At 37.6% G+C, this 23,626-nt stretch overlaps 1 protein-coding gene across 2 annotated transcripts in view; it reads left to right on the top strand.

Annotated features, from left to right (window-relative positions):
• Window positions 1–23,626, top strand: part of FGD6 (FYVE, RhoGEF and PH domain containing 6) — a 111,690-nt gene that overhangs the window by 64,947 nt on the left and 23,117 nt on the right. For both annotated transcript variants that reach the window (XM_025439399.3, XM_035699133.2), the window contains exons 7-13: window positions 12–168; window positions 2,627–2,714; window positions 18,072–18,122; window positions 21,283–21,341; window positions 21,425–21,496; window positions 22,199–22,267; window positions 22,820–22,903. In XM_025439399.3, the coding sequence (XP_025295184.2) occupies window positions 12–168; window positions 2,627–2,714; window positions 18,072–18,122; window positions 21,283–21,341; window positions 21,425–21,496; window positions 22,199–22,267; window positions 22,820–22,903 (580 nt within the window). The remainder of the gene's footprint in view (window positions 1–11; window positions 169–2,626; window positions 2,715–18,071; window positions 18,123–21,282; window positions 21,342–21,424; window positions 21,497–22,198; window positions 22,268–22,819; window positions 22,904–23,626) is intronic.

Here is a 23,626-nt window from a genome sequence, read left to right as displayed (position 1 = left end):
CTCTATCTTAGGACTGAACAACATAGAATTGCTGATATCTTTGTAAAGAAGGGACCATATCTAAAAATGTATTCCACATACATCAAAGAATTTGATAAAAATATAGCTTTGCTGGATGAGCAGTGCAAGAAGAACCCAGCTTTTGCTGCTGTCGTTAGAGATTTTGAGGTATTTTGCTACCATATAATATTGAACCCCTTTTACATTTTTTGTTGTTTTTAAAGCTCTACTAATTTGCAGTCATTGAAAACGAAAGGTATTAAAATATAAACCCTTCAAAGTCAAAGAGGGGATTGAACAAATTAAAAGGTGAGAACGTGTGTACAAGATTTATTTTTTATTTTTTAAGGATTTTATTTATTTATTCATGAGAGACACAGACAGAGAGAGAGGCAGAGACACAGGCAGAGGAAGAAGCAGGCTCCGGGCAGGAAACCTGACATGGGACTGGATCCCGGGTCTGCAGGATCAGTCCCGGGGCTGAAGGTGGCGCTAAACTGATGAGCCACCCGGGCTGCCCAGTGTACAAGATTTAATTTAGAAAATCTCTTATTGCATGCTAGAATATTTTGATGGGTCTCCTTTTTTGTTGTTGTTGTTGTTGTTGTTGGGAAGTACATATAAAATAAAACTTAATCATTTTAGCCATTTTTAAGTGTATAGTTCATAGCATTAAGTACATTCACATTGTTTTGCAACCAATCTCTAGTACTCTTTTTATCTTACATTGCAACACTGAAACTATGCCTAAAACAATTCCCTAGTCTCCCCTTCCTAGCATGGTGACCATCATTCTACCTTCTGTCTCTGAATTTGACTACTCTAGGAACATTTCTTATTTTTAACTCATTTTTTCCTTTTATTGTTCTAACAACTGATCTGCAGTGAAGGATGGGAAATATAATTTGTTTCCCTTTAGATAAATAACACAGGTTCAGTGTCAAAGTTATGAAAAATTAATGACGTGTTTATAACCAAAGCACTATGTTTTGACTCAAGCTAGGAGAGTACAGCCAGATTTGATTAGAGATAAATGATATAATACATCTCTTGAAAATTAGTTTTAACTAAAATTTTATTTAAGGCCTTCCCCCAATCTTGAATAAAATTGTTAATTATTATGTGTTTTAATATATATTTCTCTTTTTTTGAAACTAAAAAAAATCAGTGAGTTCTAGTCATGCAAATTTAGAAAAGTTGTGCAAGTAATATTTCTGATTTCTTATTTGTAAATGAAACACATAATTAAACTTGAAATAATTTGTTGTCTTTTTCCTTTTTTTTTTCTTTTTCTCTCCTCTGATGTCTTCATGATGTTAAGAAAGGAAATGTGATTTATATAGCTATGGCAACTGATAATTGACCCAGGTTTTCATCAGTGTCCAGTGAATTGTTCTGTTGCCTTGGCAGCAAAAAAAAAAAAAAAATAAGACAGGAAAATTAGCTGTCTTGGTTAATGATGCTTGCATGGTAGATGCTTGCTTAAATGCAGTATCGTTATAATTTTAAAAATTATTCTGTGTACCAGACCCTAGAGGCGCATATTTAGAAAGAGATGAAATGATCAGAGCAAATCTAAAGAAACCCTTCCCCACCCACCTGAGCTGTGGAAGAAGTGCAGGGTATCTTAGGATGCAGGGATATTTTCACTCAGCCATTTTGATGCCATCTCACAGTAAATTCCCTGTTTTGGAGAATGGCTGCAAGGCCCAGGATTGGTTAGGAGTGTCTGTTGTACATACTAAGGAAAAGAGCTTTAAAGGCAGAATCAAATGCCTTTTTTGGTCAAGTCAGAATGGCTCTGGAGTCAAACATTTCTATATACACTGATTTGGAAGTTGTCTTTTATAGCCATTCATCTGAGAAAGACGTCCACATTTCTATCATTATTAGAAAAGGTATGCTTGGGGATCCCTGGGTGGCTCAGTGGTTTGGCACCCGCCTTCAGCCCTGGGCGTGATCCTGGGGTCCCGGGATCGAGTCCCACGTTGGGCTCCCTTGCAGGGAGCTTGCTTCTCCCTCTGCCTGTGTCTCTGCCTCTCTCTCTGTGTCCCTCATGAATGAATAAATAAAATCTTTTTAAAAAAGAAAAGAAAAGGTATGCTTAGCAAGACTGCTTTTCGGGTTATCTTTAATTTCTGCAGTGCTCCCCAGTTATCGTGAGTATACTGACCTTAGGCCCTGCTTATTATTTGAATCTAGTTCCCAGTAGCTTTATTTCTTCTACCTTATCTTTAGGGCCATGCAGTTCTTTGGGGTTTGTTTGACCTTGTGAATACATTGGCAGATACTTTCCTAAGTGGCAGCTGCTGGGTATGATGGGCTCTAATTGACCTAGAGCACAGGCTGCAGCCACCCTTGTCTGTGAGAGGGTTGTGAACAAATTTTTCCAGTGAGCCCATGACTTTAGAGACCTACCTGTGGGAGAGAGGGTGGGCTAAGTGGTGAGTTGGCTGTGGTTTCACTCTCAACGTAAAAGCTGTGCCTTAAATAAAGAGAGCTTCTCCATGAGTCTCCTTCCAGAGTTGTTGGCTTTCTAAAGTTTGGCTTCCTGGACACTTGAATCTGGATCTTTTGCTTCTTAAAGTGAAGGCTTGTGTTTATTTTGGATACCATTTCGTTTCAGATGAGCCCACGCTGTGCTAATCTGGCCCTCAAGCACTACCTGCTAAAGCCAGTTCAGAGGATCCCCCAGTACCGGCTGCTGCTGACAGGTGGGCTTTGGCGGTTTGCCAACCAACCAGTGCTGCTTTTATGAAACTCTCCCTCTTCTAAGAACAGCTTTCTTTCTAACACTCCAGTAACCCCTTTACCTGATTTATAGATTTATTGATTATAACCTCACATAATATATCGCCGGAACTGAACTTCTCTTGTTCTTTGATCATCCCCGTGTGCATTCTCTGCTCTGGGCATTCACACATGTACATCATACCATCCCAACCCCACATCCCTGCACTGTTTTACCTGATTAATATTATTAATCCCAAGAATGTCCTTTCCCAACCACTCAAGAATGAGTTTAAGGGAGTCACTCCTACATATCTGTATAGCAACTACTCTTGCCCTCACTTACCTAAGAAGGTATAAGGGCTTTGGTCATAGTAAGTTCTAAATTAATATCAGCTGCTATTAATAGTAGTAGTACCCTTAACATCATCATTATTATTATGTTGTTATCATGTTCATTGCCTGTATCTTCTACTAGACTGTAAACTTCAAGATTACAACATTGCAGGATACTATAATAGTGAAAAAAACAAAAAGAAGAAGGGCGGAGCCTATGATTTGAGTGAAGGCACATACTGCTCTCAGGGCTTTATATTCATTGGCTGTCCCAAGTCTTCACGATAGGTGTGCATATATCAGAATATTATTTACATAGATGTAATCACAGGCCTATAAAGATAAGTAGTTTGTCATCACAGAAAAGCTGGTACAGTCTCACACCAAGTCTAATATCTGATACATGCTACTAGGCCCTCTGGAGTATTTGCTGAAATACAGTGGATATACAGTGAATTAATATACCTATGTCACGTACATTAAGAATTGTGTCAAAATGGGTAAGAATATCAAAATGCCACCACAACTAGGGGCACCTGGGTGGCTCTGTGGTTGAGCATCTACCTTCAGCTCAGGTTGTGATCCCAGGATACTGAGATCGAGTCCTGCATTGAGCTCCCCACAAAGAGCCTACTTCTCCTTCTGCTTGTGTCTCTGCCTCTCTATGTCTCTCATGAAATTAAAAAAAAAAAAAAAGGCCACCACAACTGTAAATTCCATCTGCAGTAATTTTATGTGAATAGATTTTGAGGTACTTGGTTCCTATTGGTATTCTTAAAAAGTGGTGTGCATTCTTCTTTCCTTAATCCTTTCTCATAAGCCAAGAACTATGTTGGATAGAGTAGGCGAATCCTGGAAAACCAGGATTTCCTGATAGTCCTTTAGGCAAAGCCTTCCAGGGTTGCCTTTTAAAAGACAAAGTGCTGTTGAGGAATACCCCCTTCAGCATCAGGACCTGGCTACCCTAGGTGTTTCAAGTGTTTACTTTGAATTTCTAACTGTGAATCAGGCACTAGATTTTTTCTGGAATGACATAAGGCAAACCAAATAATTTGAGGATATCCTGTCCATTTGTACTTTCTTTACTTTTGGCAGAGATTTAGAATACACAGAACAAAAGGAAGTACAGATGCATGTGTTGTGTTTTTGCTAGATAAGTTCAATGCTGTATCATAAATGAAGCTATCAAATGACTTAGGCTCTTTCTACAGCTGTGGAATGAAATACTGTTTTTAGTGGCAGAAGAACTACTGTGGTTTCAAATGAGAGAAGAATGGAACAGGACTCTCAAATTTTAATGTAAAAATTCCCCCCCCCCCACACACACACACTATGACAGATCAAAGTAAAAAAAGCTACACATACATTTAGTTTAGGATTCATGTAGCATTTGGTTTTAACTAACAAATGATGAAATAGCAAAAGCAATTTTTAAGAATTCTTTTTTAAGAGAACAGATTTTATTTTGTTTTATGCTAGCAGCATAATATAAGCTTGGGGTTGTTTTGGTTTTGAGCTGCCTCTTCTCTAATCTTAAAGCCTGCCATCCCTTCTTTAAGTTGGTAAGTCTCCATTATTTATTTATATATGGTAGACCCTCAGGAATCGTGGATTTGCTGAAGAGTAATAGTGATGAATGGATTGTTCAAGGTCACAAAATCAGGACTAAAGTTTAAGAAAGAACATAGACTTTGCAAAGAAACAACATAGACCTCATATTCTTCATCCTATGCCTTTTCATCCATTGATTCAAATTCTTCCTTTCCTCTAAGCCTGACCTTAAATCCCTCCTTGCTTTTGAGGCCATCTCTGATTAGTACAGTCCTCCCTGACCCTTAATATTAGTGTCCTGTGTCCTAGCAAATATGTACAGTATTCCTTCCTTACTCGTGGGGATATGTCCCAAGACCTCCAATAGATACCTGAAACCATGGATGGTACCACATGCTGTGCATAGTCTTGCTTTTCCTCTAGCTACGTACCTATTATAAAGCTTAATTTATAAATTAGTCACAGTAAGAGATTAATAACAATAATAAACAAAATAATTATAACCATATACTGTGACAAAAGTTAAGTGAATGTGCTCTCTCTTTCTCTCTCTCTCTAAATATCTTATTGTACTATAGTTATGCATGTGATGATATGAAGGGAGGTGAGTGACATTAGGCACTATGTATCCTTAGGCTGCCATTGACCTTCTATCACATGTAAGGAAAATCTACCTTTATTCTCAAAGCAGTTGGCTTTGTGTAACTAAAACCATAGAAAGTGAAACTGTGAATAAGGGGGCACTACTGTATTCAGTGCCTTGTGAATTTGCTAATATTTTTCAAATTTGAATAGTGGTTCCTTAATTTGATTATAAACTCCGTGAGGTCAAGGAGTGAGTATTTTACCAATAATTTAGTGCACTCCAACTTATCTAGGTCAGTTGGTTACCTTGGAAGCCATCCAGGAAATAAATTGGCTGTTTTTAAGCTTAGTTTAAAACATCCTGTTAACCAAAACATCTTTAGCCTAAAGGACAACATTGAGGTAGAGAATTTCAGAGGTGATGTCTTCTTCTAAAGGGAAGACCTGTTCAGAGAGGTTGAAATGTCCTTCCCAAGACTACACAAATGGTATTGATTAAAGTGTACATATGGTCATATAATCCTAAGGACCTATGGAGGTTGTGATACTACAGTTTGTTTTATATTTTATTTAAAATTCTGACTTTGCAGTACCCGTTTTCGTGATGTTCTGATTTCTCCCTACTTTGAAAGCTATATCTGTGGTTGCTATCAAAGTGCTCCTTGTGTATGTACTTAAATTTTCAGAAGTTGGATTTTAAGTCTTTAAGTTTGCATCTGTTCAAACGTCTTAGTTAACTGGGTCCTCATCTTTGGATAAACAAGCTCAGTGTTTTAATCCTGTGAACCACCTTGTGGGGTAAATACTTTTTTTTTTTTTCATTTTTTCTTTTTTAACTTTTCATTTTAGAATTTGGAGTAATTTCAAGTGCACAGAATATATAGGAACAGAGAGGAACAATGAGACTATTTGGGACAACTTTTGACAACTTTGATTTATTAATAAGTTTCAGGCAGACAAGGAGAAAGATCCCTGCCTAACTCAGTGTAGATTTATTTGTGCCTACTTTGGCTTCTTAAGAGGGGAAGATTGAAAAATGTAGTGATGAAGTACAGATAAGGTAGGCTAGTTTCTTTTGGAATCCTTTTAGGGAAAGGTAAATGGAAATCCCCAGATACAGCAACCTGCCCCTACTAGTCGACAACCATCCTATTGTCTTGCAATATTTTCTTCCTGGACATAATTTGGCTTTCACCTGGATATTCTTCTTGGGCTTTGTCTTCATTCTTCACAGTAAAAACACTTCCAACTAAATTCCAGGGAGTATTTTTTTAAGCTCAACCCAAAATAGGATTAAAGAAAATGCTGTGTTGTATAATGAATGCTTAAGATTAGATTTTTTTTTTTAAAGGTAAAATAAAGTAAATGATTTCCTTAATTTAAGTAGAAAAACTTGTAAATTTTACCTTTATATTAGGCACTCAAGGCAAATGGATCTAGCCAGGTCTTGAAATCTGCACGGGGCCCACAACCTATTTCGAGTTAGGAGCATCAGAGTCTCGAGGCCACAGTGAGGAAGTGAAGGAAGGAAACAGGTGCCATTGTAGGAACAGCATGAATTTTTTTATGTCTGCTTATTTTTATCTTCATCTCTTCAGTGTTGAGACCATCTTTATTACCCTAACCTTGGGTCTGGCCTAGATTCTGGCACATAACAGGGACTGTAAGGAGCTGAAAGGCTTAGGGAATTAAATGTTGTTCCTTTTCATAAGGTTGAGAATCCCCTGAATGTTTGATGGCTGAATGTTTGATAAATTGTTAAGAGTTAAAAATACTCTTCCAGTTATCCAAACACAAAATTGTGGGAAGGACTCTGAAATGCTTCCCTTTTCTCCTTTTTTCCTCTGTTGTAGTATCTGCCGATCAGTTTTCCTCTGCCTCTGCTTCCTGCTCTTTCCATTTCCCTTGTTATGTTCTAGACTAGGCCTTTCTAAACTCATGCCAATTTGTGGCAGTACCACCTCCAGGTAGCCTGGCACATTGTCACAATCTCTTTTCAGGGACACCAAAAAGAAAAACACACTCCTCCTGTGTCTCCCCTTTATTCACATGCCACCATCACACTCACAATACTGGCACCAGATGTGTGGTTTTGTCCTAAACCAGGCAGTTATCTTTGACACGAGCTAAGTGTCCTATACGTTGATTCAATTCTGACATTATCTACCTGGCAATAGTATCCAATTCTACAGAGTAAGGGCTCAGTCCCATAAGACTGCCCCTCTGCAAACTTCACATGCCATTCGCAAGTCCCAAGCTGTCACCTGTATTTCTGATCAACCAGCTATAAATCTGGGTTCCTGTGATCCCCTCCTTGGGTTTGATAATTTGCTAGAATGGCTCCTAGAGGTCAGAGTACCACTTATTTTCATTTGCTCATTTATCCCGAAAGGATAGGATGAAAGATACAGGTGAAAATCTAGATGGAAGAGAAGCATAGAGCAAGCTATGTGGAAAGGATCTTGGAGTTTCCATGCCGTCTCCAGGCACCACTCTCCCAGCACCTCCAAGTGCTCAGCGACTAGAAGCTCTAAACCCTGTACTTGGAGACTTTTATGGATGCTTCATCATGTGGTCATGATCCATTATTAACTCTTCTTTAGCCCTCTCTCCCTTTCCTGTAGGATGGAGAATGGAGACTAAAAGTTCCAAGTTTATAATCATGGCTTTATCTTTCTGGGAACCAGCCCTTATCTAGGAGCTCTTCAGGAACCCACCCAGAGTCACCACATTAGAACAAAAGGCATACCTATCACCTAAAAAGTTCCAAGAGATTTAGGAGTTCTGTCAGAATTAGGGTCAAAGGCCAAACATTAGAACAAAAGATGCTCCCTAGTGCCCTTATCACTTAAAAAATTACAAGGGTTTTAGGAGCTCTGTGCTGGGAACTGGGAACAGAGGCATATGTATATATATGCAAACTGACTTATCCTATCGTAATGTAATATACTGGTCATTTGTCCAAACCCATAGAATGTATGACACTGAGAGTAAACTCTAATGTAAACTCTGGGGTTTGAGGGGGTTGTGATGTGTCAGTGTAGGTTCCATCCATTCTAACAAACCTAGCACTCTGGTGGGGGATATTGATAGTGAGTTAGGCTGTGCACATCTAGGGTAGGGGTTTATGGGAAATCTCTATGCCTTCCTGTCAGTTCTGCTATGAACATAAAATTGCTCTAAAAAAATAAAGTCTTAATTTAGGAAGGAAGAAAACCCTTATTATTTACAATATAAAGGCCATAGGTTATAACCCAGAATTTCCCAAACCTTGTTTTCCTTTGTTCCAGCTGTAGTAGTTTTCTTATTCTCTCCTGAAACCTGCCCTCAAGGCCAGCTTGTCTCTTTCATTAATCACTATTTATATGGGCTGACCTTGAGCTGGACACCTGTATAGACTGGCAAACACCAAGGTGGTCTTTGTACTGATGGAGTCTGTAGTCCTCTTGAGCCATGCCCAACCACTCAGCCTTCCACCAAGCTCTTCTTCTCCTCATGTGTTTGAGTATATTTGAGGATTTATTTTTCTTAAAGGCCACTTTTTTTCTTTGAAGGAATCTTTTGTGTGTGTTAAAAAAATACAAGCATTATAAAACAAAGTCTTTTATCTTCTGCCATCCAGAGATGATTATCATAGACTCTTTTAGATTTTTTTGTCTCTGTGTTATAGGCAGTAAAAATTTTTTCAACAAAAAAAAAACCTTTATTTGTGGAAAGTTACTACACTGGTGTTGAAAAAAGTTGAATCAGTGAGGATCATGTCGAGAAAATAAAATGAAAAGCATAATTTAAAAATTCCTCTGAAATATCTTTTCCATTTCTATATTTAGGGGGAAAACAGTCCTTTGAACTTTGATTAAATTTGGATCAGGTAGTTTTCTTTGATCTTGTTCAAAATATTTATGTTGTAAGTGACTAACGACATATTATATTACTTTTCCGGTAATCTTTGCCTTTAGTCTGGGATGGCATTAACTCCCTCTAGGTTTTAGAAATCCAGGATTTCCCATGTCGGTAGAAAATGGGATATTAAAAACATCTGTTACAGTGTTCTGAAGCTATTAATTTGAGTTATGAACAGACTAATAAGCAGATTCAAGAAAAGGTCAGGATCATATTAATGCATGACTTTTAAAAAATCCTTACTGAAAAACAAAACTCTGCTTAACAACTATTTGTTTTATAACCCAGGACTAATTGTCTACATCAGAAGTCATTCTAACACTTTGTCTAGGGCAGAATTTGATGAAAGGTGGGGCTGTCCCGGGCACCGGCCAAGGAATTTCATTCCTAAAGAATCCAAAGACCCTGATGTAAGGCAATTCTATCCATGTGACACGGGAGGGTGATGATATTCAGAATTCCTGTTATTAGCTCAGCTCTCACTCTGTTGCAATTAATTTTTTTAAAAGATTTTATTTATTTATTTATTCATGAGAGACACACAGAGAGGCAGGCACATAGGCAGAGGGAGAAGCAGGCTCCCTTAGGGGAGCCCGATGTGGAACTTGATCCTGGGACTCCAGGATCACGGATCACGCCCTGAGCTGAAGGCAGATGCTCAAACCACTGAGCCACCCAGGCGTCCCTGTTGCATTTTATTTTTATTTATAGTTGTGGACAAGGTATTTTGAGAGATGATGCTTAATAAATTATATCCATGAAATAGTATTGTGGAAATAAACATTTAGTACTATGGAGAGACTTTAAGATATAGGCATATCTGCCTGTTCTATTAAATTATAGCTTTAAAATGTAATCTCAAAAAAAAAATTAAAATGTAATCTCAGTTTCTCTATAGAACAGAAGTTCTTAACCTTTTTTTGTGCCTGGATCCCTATGGCAATCTGATAAAGCCTATGGATCTCTTAGAATAATTTTTTTAAAGTTACAGAGTAAAATACATAAGACTAAGAGGAAACCAATTGACCTGAAATGCAGTTATTGAGATAATTTTAAAGTGTTACATGTTAATACATGTGCTGCTTTAGTAATGCATTAAGTAAGAAGATCTGGTGGCAGATCTATGAATTACTGTGATTTTGATGTAGTGGTGACAATAAACAATATTTTGAGATATCTACAACAGCTGTAATGTGATATAAAAAATGTATGACTTCTCTGGTGATAAAGTCACTGGTATCATTGATGATACTGTGGTTTGTTGCCTACATTCATAATGGAAGGAAATTCTGTATTTCACTTAAAGGGTAGTGAAAATATTATTTGTTTCTTTGTGTGTTTTACCCATCCAAGGCTACAGATCCCCCAGAATCGTACCCATAGACATTACAACAAAGCCATTCTTTTTCCAATTCTTAGTGTATATTTAACTCAGATTCCCTGTAGATAGCCAAATGCCTCTATTGCTGGGACTTGCCTTGCTAAAGCAAGCTGTGTTGCTAAAGAGTTTTCCTCTTATGTATTTGTCAGAGTTATGGGCTTACGTCAGGAGCTGTTCCACTTGAAGAAAACTGAGATTCAGTCATACTTTGAATTCACTTTGGTGCTTATGTTTGCTTTATTTCACTCTTGGCCATTATTTGGGGAGTAAAATAAAATATACTTACTTCCCTAAACCTAAATTTGCTCTTTGTTCATAATCCGAGTGGTAAGGACCAAATATAGATAAGAACTGCTTTAAGTGGGGCTTGAGTGTGCCAACACCGTTTCAATACTTTTGAGATGCTCACTTGATAAACTGGCAGTCTTAACGGCCGGAAAATGTATCCACAACAGAAAGCAGTCTCAACCAATGGATATTTACTTTGTTGGGAGACTTCCTATGGTTTTGACTCCTCTGAGGGCATCCTGGATGTGCCTAGCTAGTCTGTCCCACTAAAAAAGGGATCAAGAGGAGATTCTGCTACACAGTTTTGTGTTAGGATGAGCCCAGAGTTGGGTTTGGTTCATGAGTCCTTTGGACATACTCCCTTAGGACCAGACTTACCAAAGTCTAGGGTAGTCCGCCTCCTATGGTTATGTGCTGTGTAAGGGCTTCAACTGACTGACGTCCAGCTTCAGCTTGCAGTTTGTTCACCATCATGTGTCCTGGTGAGGAGCTGCATCAGCCCAGGAAAGGTAGCCTTTTCTAGTTCACAGAAAGGCATTGCTTACTTTCCTAGCCATGAATCTGTGAGCCTGAGAGCCCAGAAAGGTCACATTTTCTAACTTAGACAAACACCATATGTACAAGAGGCAGTCCAGGACAGCAGAGACCAGAATTGAATTAATATTTGAGAGGCAGGAGAATGAGAGCAGAGGCCTGAGCATTTTTTAATTAATCTGATCCTTAAAGTATCAATTCTCAACGGCTTAGTTGAGATTAGAAGCAAGAAGTAGTAACCCTAAATGGACTATCATTTTAGTCCATCATAAATTCAGGAAACATTTGTTCAATATGTACTGGTCCTTATTCTAGATGCTGGGATATAAGGATTTAATTTAGGCTCCTTCTCCTCATGAAGCCTTCAGTTTAGAACTTATGCTAAAATGGTACTTGACGCCATACAATCATTAATGAAGTTTCTGACAAATTGTCAATGCTCCATCTTCTCATTAAGGTTAACTTGAAATTTTGGGATTTTATCAGTACACATCAAAATGATTTTGTATATAGGAAGAAATAGAGTACATCATTAAAGAATATTCTAGGAGGGAAACAGTACTCATTCTAAAACATCAGCAATTAAAAATACATAATGCCATTGCAAGAATAGGCTTACTGATTGAAAAATAATAATTATTCTGTTATTATAATAGAGAAGTAACTTAAAAACACCCTGTTTATAAGAATCTAACGTATGATAGTAGGAAGTGTAAGACAGTAGAAAAAAAGGATTGTTAATTGAATAACCTGTTAAAATTTGAAAAACTAAGATTCATATGTCAGTGAATACACTAAAAATCAAAATTAAACATAAACAGGCAGAACACAGAAGCTTTTTAGGGCAGGGAAAATACTCTGTACAATACTATCATGATGGATGCATGTCATTTTATATTTGTCCAAACCTACAGAATGTCCAACACCAAGAGTGGACCATGGACACTGGGGGATAATGATGTGTCAGTACAGGTTTATAAGTTGTAGTAAATCCTCTGATGGAGGATGTTGATAATAGGAGAGACTATGCATGATTGTGAGCAGGAAGTATATGGAAAATCACTGTTCCTTCTCCACAGTTTTATTGTAAATTTAAAACTGCTCTTTAAAAAAAAAAGCCTTACTTAAACTGAAAACTTAATGTAAAGCAGTAAAGTATAGTAAAAACAGGAAAAAATGAAATGTGTTATTTATTAAAACTCTTAAGGATAGAGAAAGGAGGAGACATGGTTTTCTAAGCCCAGAAAAATAAAGAAGTTCTTTTTTTTTTAAATAAAGAAGTTCATAAATAAATAAAAATTTAAAAATAAATAAATAAATGAATGAATGAATAAAAATAAATAAGTTCTAAAGGAAAATACTGATGCCTTTCTAGTATTCTAAATAATAAAAACATAAAGGCTTAAAATACAGTCAAAATTAAAAGATATAAATCAGAAAAATATGTTAGTAGCAAACATGAAAAAAATTGCTTTCTTGCTAAGAATAAGACTCCCATAGATATATGGACTAAACTTAGGAACAAAGAGTTCACTCAGAAAATGCATAATAAATACACAGTGGCATATCTAATATCTTCTGAATCATAAATATCAATTAAAACAAGTTTTCAGTTCCTCCTACCACATCAGCAATAAAAACCTACAATACACATAATTGAATCATTTTAGTGAAATTGATATTCTCATGTCATTTTAAATTAGTACATCCCTTTAGGGAAGGTTTCTCATGATATATTAGTACTTAAAAAAACCCTTCATTCTCACTGATCAGGAAATAGTTTGAACTATGGAAAAAGACATATATATCAAGGGATCCTGATCGTTATTTATAATTAAAACGATTACACAGTTATTATTCAAGCCCATTAATTTTCATAAGAGAAACAGTACCCTTTGTCTGAGGGTACTGTTTGTAGTTATGCATGGGCATATCTATATGTGCCCATTCGGTATACAGCAGAATCATGGGCAAATTAGGGTATGTGGCCATCCTATTTATAGCAGCCAAAACAAGGTAACTTTAAAATGACCTAAAAGTCTAATAGAGTACCTAAGTACTGAATAATATATTCCTGTCATGGGATATTATTCTACTACTCTTACGGAAAAAAATATCAAAATGTAACTGAGTTATACAATCCTGTATGTTATTAAAATTTAAATTAAGTAAAAGCAAGCATTTTATAAAAACAGAAGGAAATACTTTTAAATAACAATAGTTATTTTAGAGAGATGGCATAGTTTCAGTTTTGGAGTTTTCTCCATTATTTAATTTACCAAATTTCCTATAATGCATTTTAGAATTTTTTAAAAAAAATATGCTTCATAATACATTAGAATGATAATCATTACAGTTTTTCAATTTGGTCTGCCCTACTTATTTTATGTATGAGGATACTGATGCATAAATGCTACAGATCATGGCTAAGTCACATGCCTCAGCTAGAGGTAGCTGGACAATTGAAAATCTGTCTTCTCATTACCACTGAGGGCTTTTGACCACTTCACCAAGCTGCCTTGAAGATGGCAGCAGTAAATGTGTTTCAACTTAACATTTGACTCTTTTTTGTGGTATTTAACATAATCCGCACTTTGTTTCAGAAGTCAGACTAGTTCTTAGTTGCTTTGGCAAAGCAGCTTATTTTCAGATCCCATAATTCAGGATGTGTAGCTGATTTCATTAGATATGTAAAGAGGAAAGAAGAAATGTGGGTGATACAAAGCAAAACATGTCCTCCAATTCAAAACACTTGACTTTGGAACGTTACTGTCCAGTACTTTCATTTCCTCTGTGCTATGCCACAAACAGGTTTCTCAGCACACAGTCCAGGAATCCGACGGGGTGTCATTGAATTAAAATGTCCAAGAATTCCACAGATGACTCAGTTTTAGGAAGGTTAAGTGTACTTCTGAACAGTTTTCTGCTTTAAGTTGATTATTTTTTGATTAGGCAATCAGGGTGTTAAGGTTACTAGCAGCCTATATATAGATATATATCTATATATTTATATCTATATCTATCTCTATATATAAAATATGGCTTAGACCTCTCACAAGATACCATATTTGTTGTGTCCTTATTCTTTCACTCTGGGCCTCGTATATGAGAACAAAATTAACTTGTATTATCTCTTGAGGTACATGGGGTGTTTGCTTAATTTTGTGCTTCTAATGGTGCTAATGGGGATAATTAACTTTTATTAATCAACGATGCCACCTGGTGGCCAGAAAGTACATTTTATGGTGCCCACGCACACTGCAATCAACTTTTTTTCTTTGGTACAAGTAACCTACGCGACATTTGAAGCATTTTTATTAGCAAAGTTTTTAAAAATGCATAGCTTGGTTTGGCAAAAGCAGGAAAGTCATGGAATACTATCAGTCTAACGTGGCACATTGAAATAACTACTCTACTCTGTTGTCATTGTTTCTAATGAAACTCAGGCAGGATACTCAGTTCTAAATGGTACAAGTAAGAATTCTCTATGACTCACACAAGCATGTCTGTCTGGTCTCTGTTCCTGGGTTTCACCTGGGTTATAACAGTCACTGGGGCAGCTAGTGGTTTCAGTGCTCCTCCCATCTGACTCAGAGGCTGATCGGTCACATTCTTCTCATTCTGCCGTTAAGGCACTGAGTGATTCTTAACTGAGGGTTCATGGTCTTGTCTTCTTTGAAATGGTAAAAGTTCTCAAAATGATGTACTGCAACAAGGTCCCCTGAAAATATAGATGCATGAATAGGATGGATTCACTGGAAAGTTGAATTTCTAAAATTCAATTTTAGAAAATTGGATTTTGAAAGTTGAAATTTAAATTGGCAAGGAAGGTAAACTTAAGGTCATTACTTCTGTGGTTAGAAGCATGATTTTGCAACATCTTAGTGGTGGGTTTTCTACTTAGCCCATTTGTGTATTTCTTTTTTTTTTTTAATTTTTATTTATTTATTCATGAGAGATACAGAGAGAGGCAAGGACACAGGCAGAGGGAGAAGCAGGCTCCATGCAAGGAGCCCGACGTGGGACTCGAACCCAGGAATCCGGGGTCACGCCCTAAGCCAAAGGCAGGGGTTCAACTGCTGAGCCACTCAGGCATCCCCATTTGTGTATTTCTACTCTTTTTCTGAAAGTTCAGGATGGCAGGCTGAGCTCAGGGGGGAAAAAAATGAAACTCAGAAGCGTATCAGGTTCAGCCCCATGATTCTGAGGTCAGTATTTCCTAATATGGACATCTTCCAGTGAGCTCTCTTGGTTTAGAGAAATGTGTCCATTTGCTTGTGTATACTTCTCTATTAAAGAACAAAAGTTGAAGATAAAGTAGAAACTTCCATGAATCTTATACTTAGGTAAATCTACTTTCCTTTCCACACTCTTCACCTCACTAGAACCTTTAAGGAACATCACTTTCGATTCATGAGACAGCCTGGATATGGAAAAGATGTAAGAAGGAGAGCAGGTTTTTCTCCTCTCCTCTCCTCACTCTTATAGAAAAGTTAAATATTTGGACTTACCGAACATGGCTTATAAATCGAGTGCATTCTGGGTGGGGTCAGAGTAAGATTAAGTTAATTTTTCATCTCCAGGTGAGGCTAAGTCTAATGTATAATATATGTATTTTGTTAATTTTTGTGGTTTTCTTATCTATTTGACTGGTAGCAAACTCTCCAACTGGTGTGTTCAGATTACTTGAAGAGCTGAATAACTAAGTGATGGTCTCCGGTAAGATCGGACCTATGCTGTGGTGTGTGCAGAAGCTTACTGTTGTCACACACGGCATCTCACCAGAGCTTGTTGCCAGTGCTGGATATTTACAATGAGCATGTCTAGACTCATAGGTTCTTGGGTCACTGTCTCAAAGGTATACAGAGTTTCAGCAGTTGGGTGTGTTGTGTGTATGTCATCTATTGAGTTTAAAAAACTCACACTAACATCCAAGTCTCCCTTTGTGTCTTTGAGCATGACTTCATAAATCCATGGGATGAAATTATACTGTTCCATAACTATTGCTGAGTGGTGATTGATTCTGATAGAAATGCATTCAGTCTCTTCCTATGCCTTTCCTCTTTTTACTTTCTCAACTCCCACTGGCTTAGGATTGGTTTCAGCCTTTATTGCCCTTTACCTAAACATAATTCTGTCTAAAAAAATTATTTATATTTTTATATATGAAGCATTTCTTGTCCCCTGTATGCAAAGGCCCTGGCTAAGTGCTTCAAGGAATAGAAAGATGAATCCAACATGGGTCCTGCCCGCAAGGAGCTTTGAGTCTAATAAGAAAATGATAGAAGGCATAAAGTAACTACTGTGTAATGTATTATTCAAAGGGAGAGAATATTTCTTTCAAATGGAAAGTTTGGCAAGAGAAGAGGAATTTGAGATGAACCTTGAAAAATAGGATTACAATTTTTATATGCAGAGACAGAGAAAAGGATTCAGTAGAAGGGAACATTAGGGACAAAAAGTATAGAGCCAGGGACCACATGAATTGTTTAATGCATTACACAGAATCAGACTTTGGTAAGAACAAAGGGCCTGTGTTAAGTAGTAGCAAGAGAAAAAAAAACAGAAGTCAATAGTGATCCTGTAGTAGGGGGAATTTAAATTCCAGGGAACAGAATTTGTTTTGGGGTGTGTATATGTGGTTTTTGTTTTTTAGGATTTTTCTTTTTTTTTTCAGAATTTGTTTTGAGAGGTAATGGGAAACCATCCAACATTTCTCAACAGAGTATGAAGTACCTTGAGACCCCATGGCATTCCTTAGTGTTAAAGAGTTATAAAATATAACCTATTGGGGCAGCCTGGGTGGCTCAGTGGTTTAGTGCCTGCCTTCCGCCCAGGGTGTGATCCTGGAGTCCCGGGATCAAGTCCCATGTCAGGCTCCCTGCATGGAGCCTGCTTCTTCCTCTGCCTGTGTCTCTGCCTCTCTCTCTTTCTCTGTGTCTCTCATGAATAAATAAATAAAATCTTTAAAAAAATTAAAAAAATAACCTATTGCCTTAAATTTTTTCTGTATAATAAAAACTACTATATACCACATAGCTTATTTGAAGATCATCTTCATCTAGAACAGAGTTTCTCAATTGCAGATAATTCTTTTGGGTCAGATAATTCTTTGTTGTAGGGTTGTCCTGTGCATTTGTAGGATATTTAGCAGCACCCCTGGCCTGTAGCCACTAGATGCCAGTAGCACCCCCTTTTCCCCAGTTATGACTATCAGAAATGTCTCCAGATGTTTCCAGATGTCTCCTGGTGGGCAAATTTGCCCCATTTGAGAACCACTGCTCTAGACATATTTTTTATATTCCTCTGCTGTTCTCTGCATTGTTAAACTCTTAGAGTGACAAATCCCTTAGGCATTCAGTCTATCAATACTTAGAATTTTGTACTGGACATACATCTGATTTGAAATTAAGGCAATTCATGTGTATTAGACTAAAAGTGCTGAACTGGGCATCAGGAGACCTGGATTCTAGTCCTGACTATGCCACAAAGAGATAGTGGCTTTGGTGAGACCCTGTGCTCAGTAACCTGATTCCTCTTGAAAATGACCAGTGTGACTGACCCCTGATGCTCTTTCTAGCTCTGAACCTGGGTCCTGATTTCAGATGCATCTCAGGGCTTTTATTCTCTCACATTTTTAGAAAGTTAGCACACATTGAACTAGCACATATATATTAACCAACCAGTATTGAATAAGAAAGATGAAGTGATTTTTCCTTAGTGTTTTATTTTACTAAATATTATAATCCTTTTCCTTTTCTAGATTACTTGAAAAATCTTCTAGAGGACTCTGGAGATTACAGAGACACTCAAGGTAAATAATTTTTATGGTATTATATATGTTGCAGAAGTTCTTATGTTGTAGCCGGTCACGGGACCCAGCATTATCTGGTGTGAGGAAGGTTCCTTCTATGCTCAGTCACTCTGTGCCAGTGGTAAATTCACCTTCTCTAGATGTCTGTTGCTTTGAAAAGCAGGGATTGAAGCAGTTGATCTGCACGATCATTTCCAGCTTTAAAATCATGAGTCCATGAAGTGATCGAACTATATAGATCAGGGATACAGTCTAAAATAGCATATTCTGGGACTCTTTGATGCTAGACAGTTGCTTTATTATCCTTTTAACCCTCACTCCTGGTAGCACTTAAAGGAAAACTTCCATTACAATGCAAGGGACTCATTGATATTCACAGGTTAATCCACTGTGTGTGTCTGTCTTTCTCACTCTCACACACATATACACACAGGGATTAATTCTCTTCAGGATAGTAGTGTTTCTATTTATCCCCAAAACACTTCTTTCAAATGCTATAGGTATATCCCTGGCTCCAATCTGAAGTACATGTCCACCTCATTAATTTCGTGAGTTTTCATCACAATTCTTGCACATCCTTTACACTTTTAGAGTACAAACTAAACAGGTTTGTAACTCATTTTGTAGAGATTCTTATTCAATCTCTAAATCATGTTACTTCTACTTCTGTAACATCTATTTACAAGTGTTTCATGTTTTTAAAATCATTATTATTATTATTATTGTTGTTTTAGAGAGAGAGAGCATAGAGTGGGGGGAGGATCAGAGGGAGAGGGTCAAGCAGACTCTATGCTGAGCGTGGAGCCCAACTCAGGGCTTGATCCCACGACCCCAGGATCATGACCTAAGACAAAACCAAGAGTTAGAAGCTTAACCAACTGAGCCACCCAGGCACTCTATAAAAGCACCTGAAGAGTGTTTTGCTTTTAAAAGTGCTTTTTTTAGAGTGCTTGGGTGGCTTAGTCGATTGAGGCTCCAACTCTTGATTTTGGCTCAGGTCATGATATATGGGTCATGAGATGGAGCATGGGGCTCCCCATTCAGCAGGGAGTCTGCTGGAGTTTCTCCCTCACCCTCTGCCCCTGCACCTCCCCCGTGTGTGTGTGTGTGTGTGTGTGTGTGTGTACTTGCACTATCAAATAAATAAATACAATCTTAAATAGAATAAAAGTGTTTTGTTTTTTTTTTAAAGGCAGAGTTTAGAGTAGAAGATGTAGTGTGCTTCTTAGGTGAACATGTAATCTAGTTGTAATACCCATCAGATAAAGAACAAAACACATAGCTTTAAAGTCAAGATGCACTGAGCAGTGCAGAATCATTTTGAAGGGGGGGTAGTGTGAAGATTGAAGAGGCAGGGCTTTGCTTAGAAAGAAGTGGGACCGGAAATGCGAAATGAAGGGTGGACAAGATGAAGAGTGGGCATTCCAGATCAGTGTCTGCTTCATTTTAGCCAGATCTTAGTGAATAGGGCCTCAAGACAGCATCTATCCCAGAGTTTCTGCCTTTAAGGAAAGTGAGTTATTAGCCCCATTTTACAGATAGAACAAAAAAAGGACCAGAGATGAAGGAGCTTGTTTAAAGGAAATTATACACTTCAGCAAAGAGATAGGTTTGAATAAGTGGTGAACAATGAAGTGTACTGTATGGCCAGAAGTGTGGCAGTAAAATGGTCAGCAGTTGTAGACAAGAGTGCCCAGGGAGGGGAGAAAATGAGACAAACACACCTCTAGAAGTTAGGCAGAAGAGTGAGAAGAACAAAGTCGCCAGAGAAGAACAAAGTCGCCAGGGATCCTTAGGGGGATGACATGGGGAAAGTAGAATTGCAGGATGGATGGAAGAAGGTAGTGTGGAGACCTGGTCACCAAATAACAGCAGCTTTATCATTTTATCCATTCATTCATTAAATCCTAAAGCTTTTCTCTCCACCCACTGGGAATTCACATGGGCCAGAAAGAAGGGAATGTGTCCAGGATCATCTTTTGAATATCTGGTGTGCCAAGTGTCAGGTGCAGTACATTCTGATCCATGCATGGAGTATTTATAAGGAAGTACTGTAGCTTTTCCTTGATAATGCTGATAATAATACATGTTTAAAGAATGTAGAAACCTCTCAGGTTAATATCAGAAAGGGAAACTAACTCTTGGTGGGTTATAGTATGTAGATCAAAAAAAACAACAATAACAACAAAACAAAAAAAAAACAAACCTCAACCTCTTTCCAGAAATTGATTTTTTTTTTTTAATAGTCCTTTCCTTGCTGATTACTGCCACTGCCACACCAGCCTCAGGGGATATACTTCCCTCTAACACTGTATTATTTTTTCTCAATGGGAATGCTACTGTCCTAGAGGATAACCTTCTTTGTATGAACTTCTAATTCATTGCAATTGCAATGATGCTTAGCATTCCTGGTTCCTACCCACTAAAGGCCAGTGAACCTTCCCTGTCATTTCGACAACCAAAAATTGTCTTTACCCATGTCTCTAGAGAAGCATTACTATCTTAAGAACACAAAAGGAGAAAAAGTACAGACTTTTCCCTTTGTATCTAATTATGAAGTCAAGATGATAAGACTGGAGGATTCAGAAACACTTTGCTAAAGGCAAGGGGTTAATAAAAAGAATAAACAGAAACGAAGCTAAATTACTCAGCTCACAAAGTAATGCATGTCATTTTCTAAGGCCTAGTTTGCTTCTGTGTGGCACTTCCTCCCTCTTGGGATCAGACTAACAAGAGGCAGCTGAGTCCTGACCCTCTAGATTGCCACTTCTCATAGTTCTGGTTTCCTATCCTAGGGTACTTCTCTCTCAAAGCAGTTCATAGTGGAATGGTTCTTAACTTCCAGGTGAAATCCTCTCCTTGTCCTTGTAAACTTCAGTATAATCAAAGCTCAGCACAAAGCAACCCTAACACTCATACTGTTGATACCTATTACCTATAATGTCTTCTTTAGAGTCTTTCTTGGGCTCATTTTTTTACATAAGTACTGTTTTTCCTTGCTGTTGCCCCCATCAGACCTCATCATCCATATTTCTACCTCAGTTAACTTTGGGCCCCTCCAGAGGTTGCTGCTACAAATTTGCCATCTTGCCATCAGGAATTGTTTAATGTTGCAGTTCACTGGAATAACTGATGTCCTTTCTGTTCCTGCACATTTTAGATGCCCTTGCTGTCGTTATAGAGGTAGCCAACCATGCCAATGACACTATGAAGCAAGGAGTAAGTATCTCGATTTCAGTGGCTGGCATACTTTTGAACCTGGGGGCCTAGGCCTTCATATGCTATATATTCTCTTTCTGTAGGACAACTTTCAGAAGCTTATGCAGATTCAGTACAGCTTAAATGGACACCATGAAATAGTGCAGCCTGGACGGGTAAGTGTTTTAGGCTGCCTTTGGCAAATTTAGTACAATGCATTTAGACAACTTTTATAGCTATTTTGCATTTCAGTTCTGAAAACAAGTTATTTGTTGTTTTTACTCTTCACTGACTCAATCTGGATCAACTCAGTTCATTCTATCCACTCAAAACATTCGTGATTTAAGTCACTGTGACAAGAAGTCCAATTCAATTAGGAGAATGGCAGGGGACCCCACAGAGTATCTGATTAAATAGAATCATTTTATTGTGTAATACTAACTGACCTCACACAGCTTTAAGGAGAATTTCATTTAAAATCTTTAAAGTAAGAGGGGATGATGAGGAGAGGGAAAAAATTGGTATTTTGATGCTCTTCATAGAGCACAAAAGTGGCCTAGAGAATGAATTCAGGAAAATTACAAAATGTAATTCTCAGGATGTTGGCTATGCCCCATGATTAAGTACATGCTCAGTCAATTACATTTCAGACCACATAGTACCCCTGGGACCAATACTGGATTTATGAAACTCTGCTGGCTTGTCCAACTCCTTAAAGGGTTTAAAAAGAAACCATGACTAAAAAGTCACATGGAAATTATGTCCACCCAGCCCCGTCTCCAAAAAAATTCTGGGGAAAGAAAGCTGAAAAACAAATTATATGCATATTATAGTCGTGTTATGGTGGGACTAAATGGGCATTTGTTTGGATGAATCAGGTTTTTCTTAAAGAAGGAACTCTGATGAAGCTGTCACGGAAAGTCATGCAGCCCCGAGTGTTTTTCCTGGTAAGTGGCCATGTGTGTTTCTTATGAGCCGGAGGAGGGGATAATTGCCTAATGGATGGAGACATTTGTATATGACAGATAAGCTTAACACATTCAGAGAGTTTTAGTGGGATCTTTGACTGGCTGACTTGGTTACTTGCATTTCAGTTATAGGAAGCAAAGTCTTTTATGATGCATCACCAGAAAATTATTTCCTTTTTGAATTCAGTTTATGTCATTTCTGACTTAGAAAAAATGATTCAATCAATTATTTAGTCAGGTTATAATGCTTCAGTGGGATTTAGAATTCAGAAAACATATCTATTACAGAACTTGGAAAGAAAGCACATTTTCTAGAAATTGCCTTTTTAAAGTAATTCTAATAAGGCACTCTGGATGGTCATAGTTTATATAAGTGGACAAAAGTGTTTTTGTTCAGAGAACTTTTAATGAAAAAGTAGCATTTATCCTCTATTTCAATGTCTTATCAATGTAGGTTGATAGTTGTTGGTTGATATTTGTAGATTGATATTTGTTGCTTTAGTTTATCCTATGAAATATTTCTACTTTCAGTTTAACGATGCCCTGTTGTATACAACACCGGTGCAGTCCGGGATGTATAAACTGAACAACATGCTCTCATTGGCTGGAATGAAGGTCTGTACATCTGTTAGAAGATATTTCTTAACTCAAATAAATTTAAAGAAGCCCTAAGATAATCATCTTTCTTATATCCTTGACTTTCCTCTCTCCTTGTGTTACTGTTTATGTGTTCATTTATTCATTCACTAGTCATTTGCTCTCTCATACATTCATTTATTCATGAGGTATTTATTGAGAACTATAAACAAAACATGGCAGTAGATTTGGTGAAAAATACAAGATGAATTGAATTATGATTGTTTTTTGACTGTCCCCCAAGACCCCACCTCCCCAGGAGCTTATTAACTGGTTGGGAAGATAGTACACTACACATAAATACCAGTAGATAGACAGTAGTAGATATCACTGAAGGTACAATTCAAACTGTAAAGGTACAATTAAATTCGGGGGGAGTTCTGGGGCACCTGGGTGGCTTAGTCAGTTAAGTGTCCAACTCTTGGCTTGGACTCAAGTCACAATATCAGGGTTGTGAGATCAAACCCCATGTTGGGCTCTGCACTCAGTGCAAAATCTGCTTGAGATTCTCTCTCCCTGTCTCTCTCTGCCCCTCCCCCTCAAATAAATAAATAAAATCTTTTTTTAAAAAAGAAAGGTTTTGGGGAGTTCAGAAAATAACATGCAGCTTTCAGTGGGATCTGGTGGAGAAATTGGTAGCAGCTAGGAAACTGGGAGAAGCGAGGAAGTCTTTGGAGAAAAAGCCACAAGCCTTAAAGAATA

The sequence above is a fragment of the Canis lupus genome, chromosome 15, assembly GCF_003254725.2.
Source record: "Canis lupus dingo isolate Sandy chromosome 15, ASM325472v2, whole genome shotgun sequence".
Taxonomy (NCBI): domain Eukaryota; kingdom Metazoa; phylum Chordata; class Mammalia; order Carnivora; family Canidae; genus Canis; species Canis lupus.
This window is presented reverse-complemented; position numbering and strand designations above follow the sequence as displayed.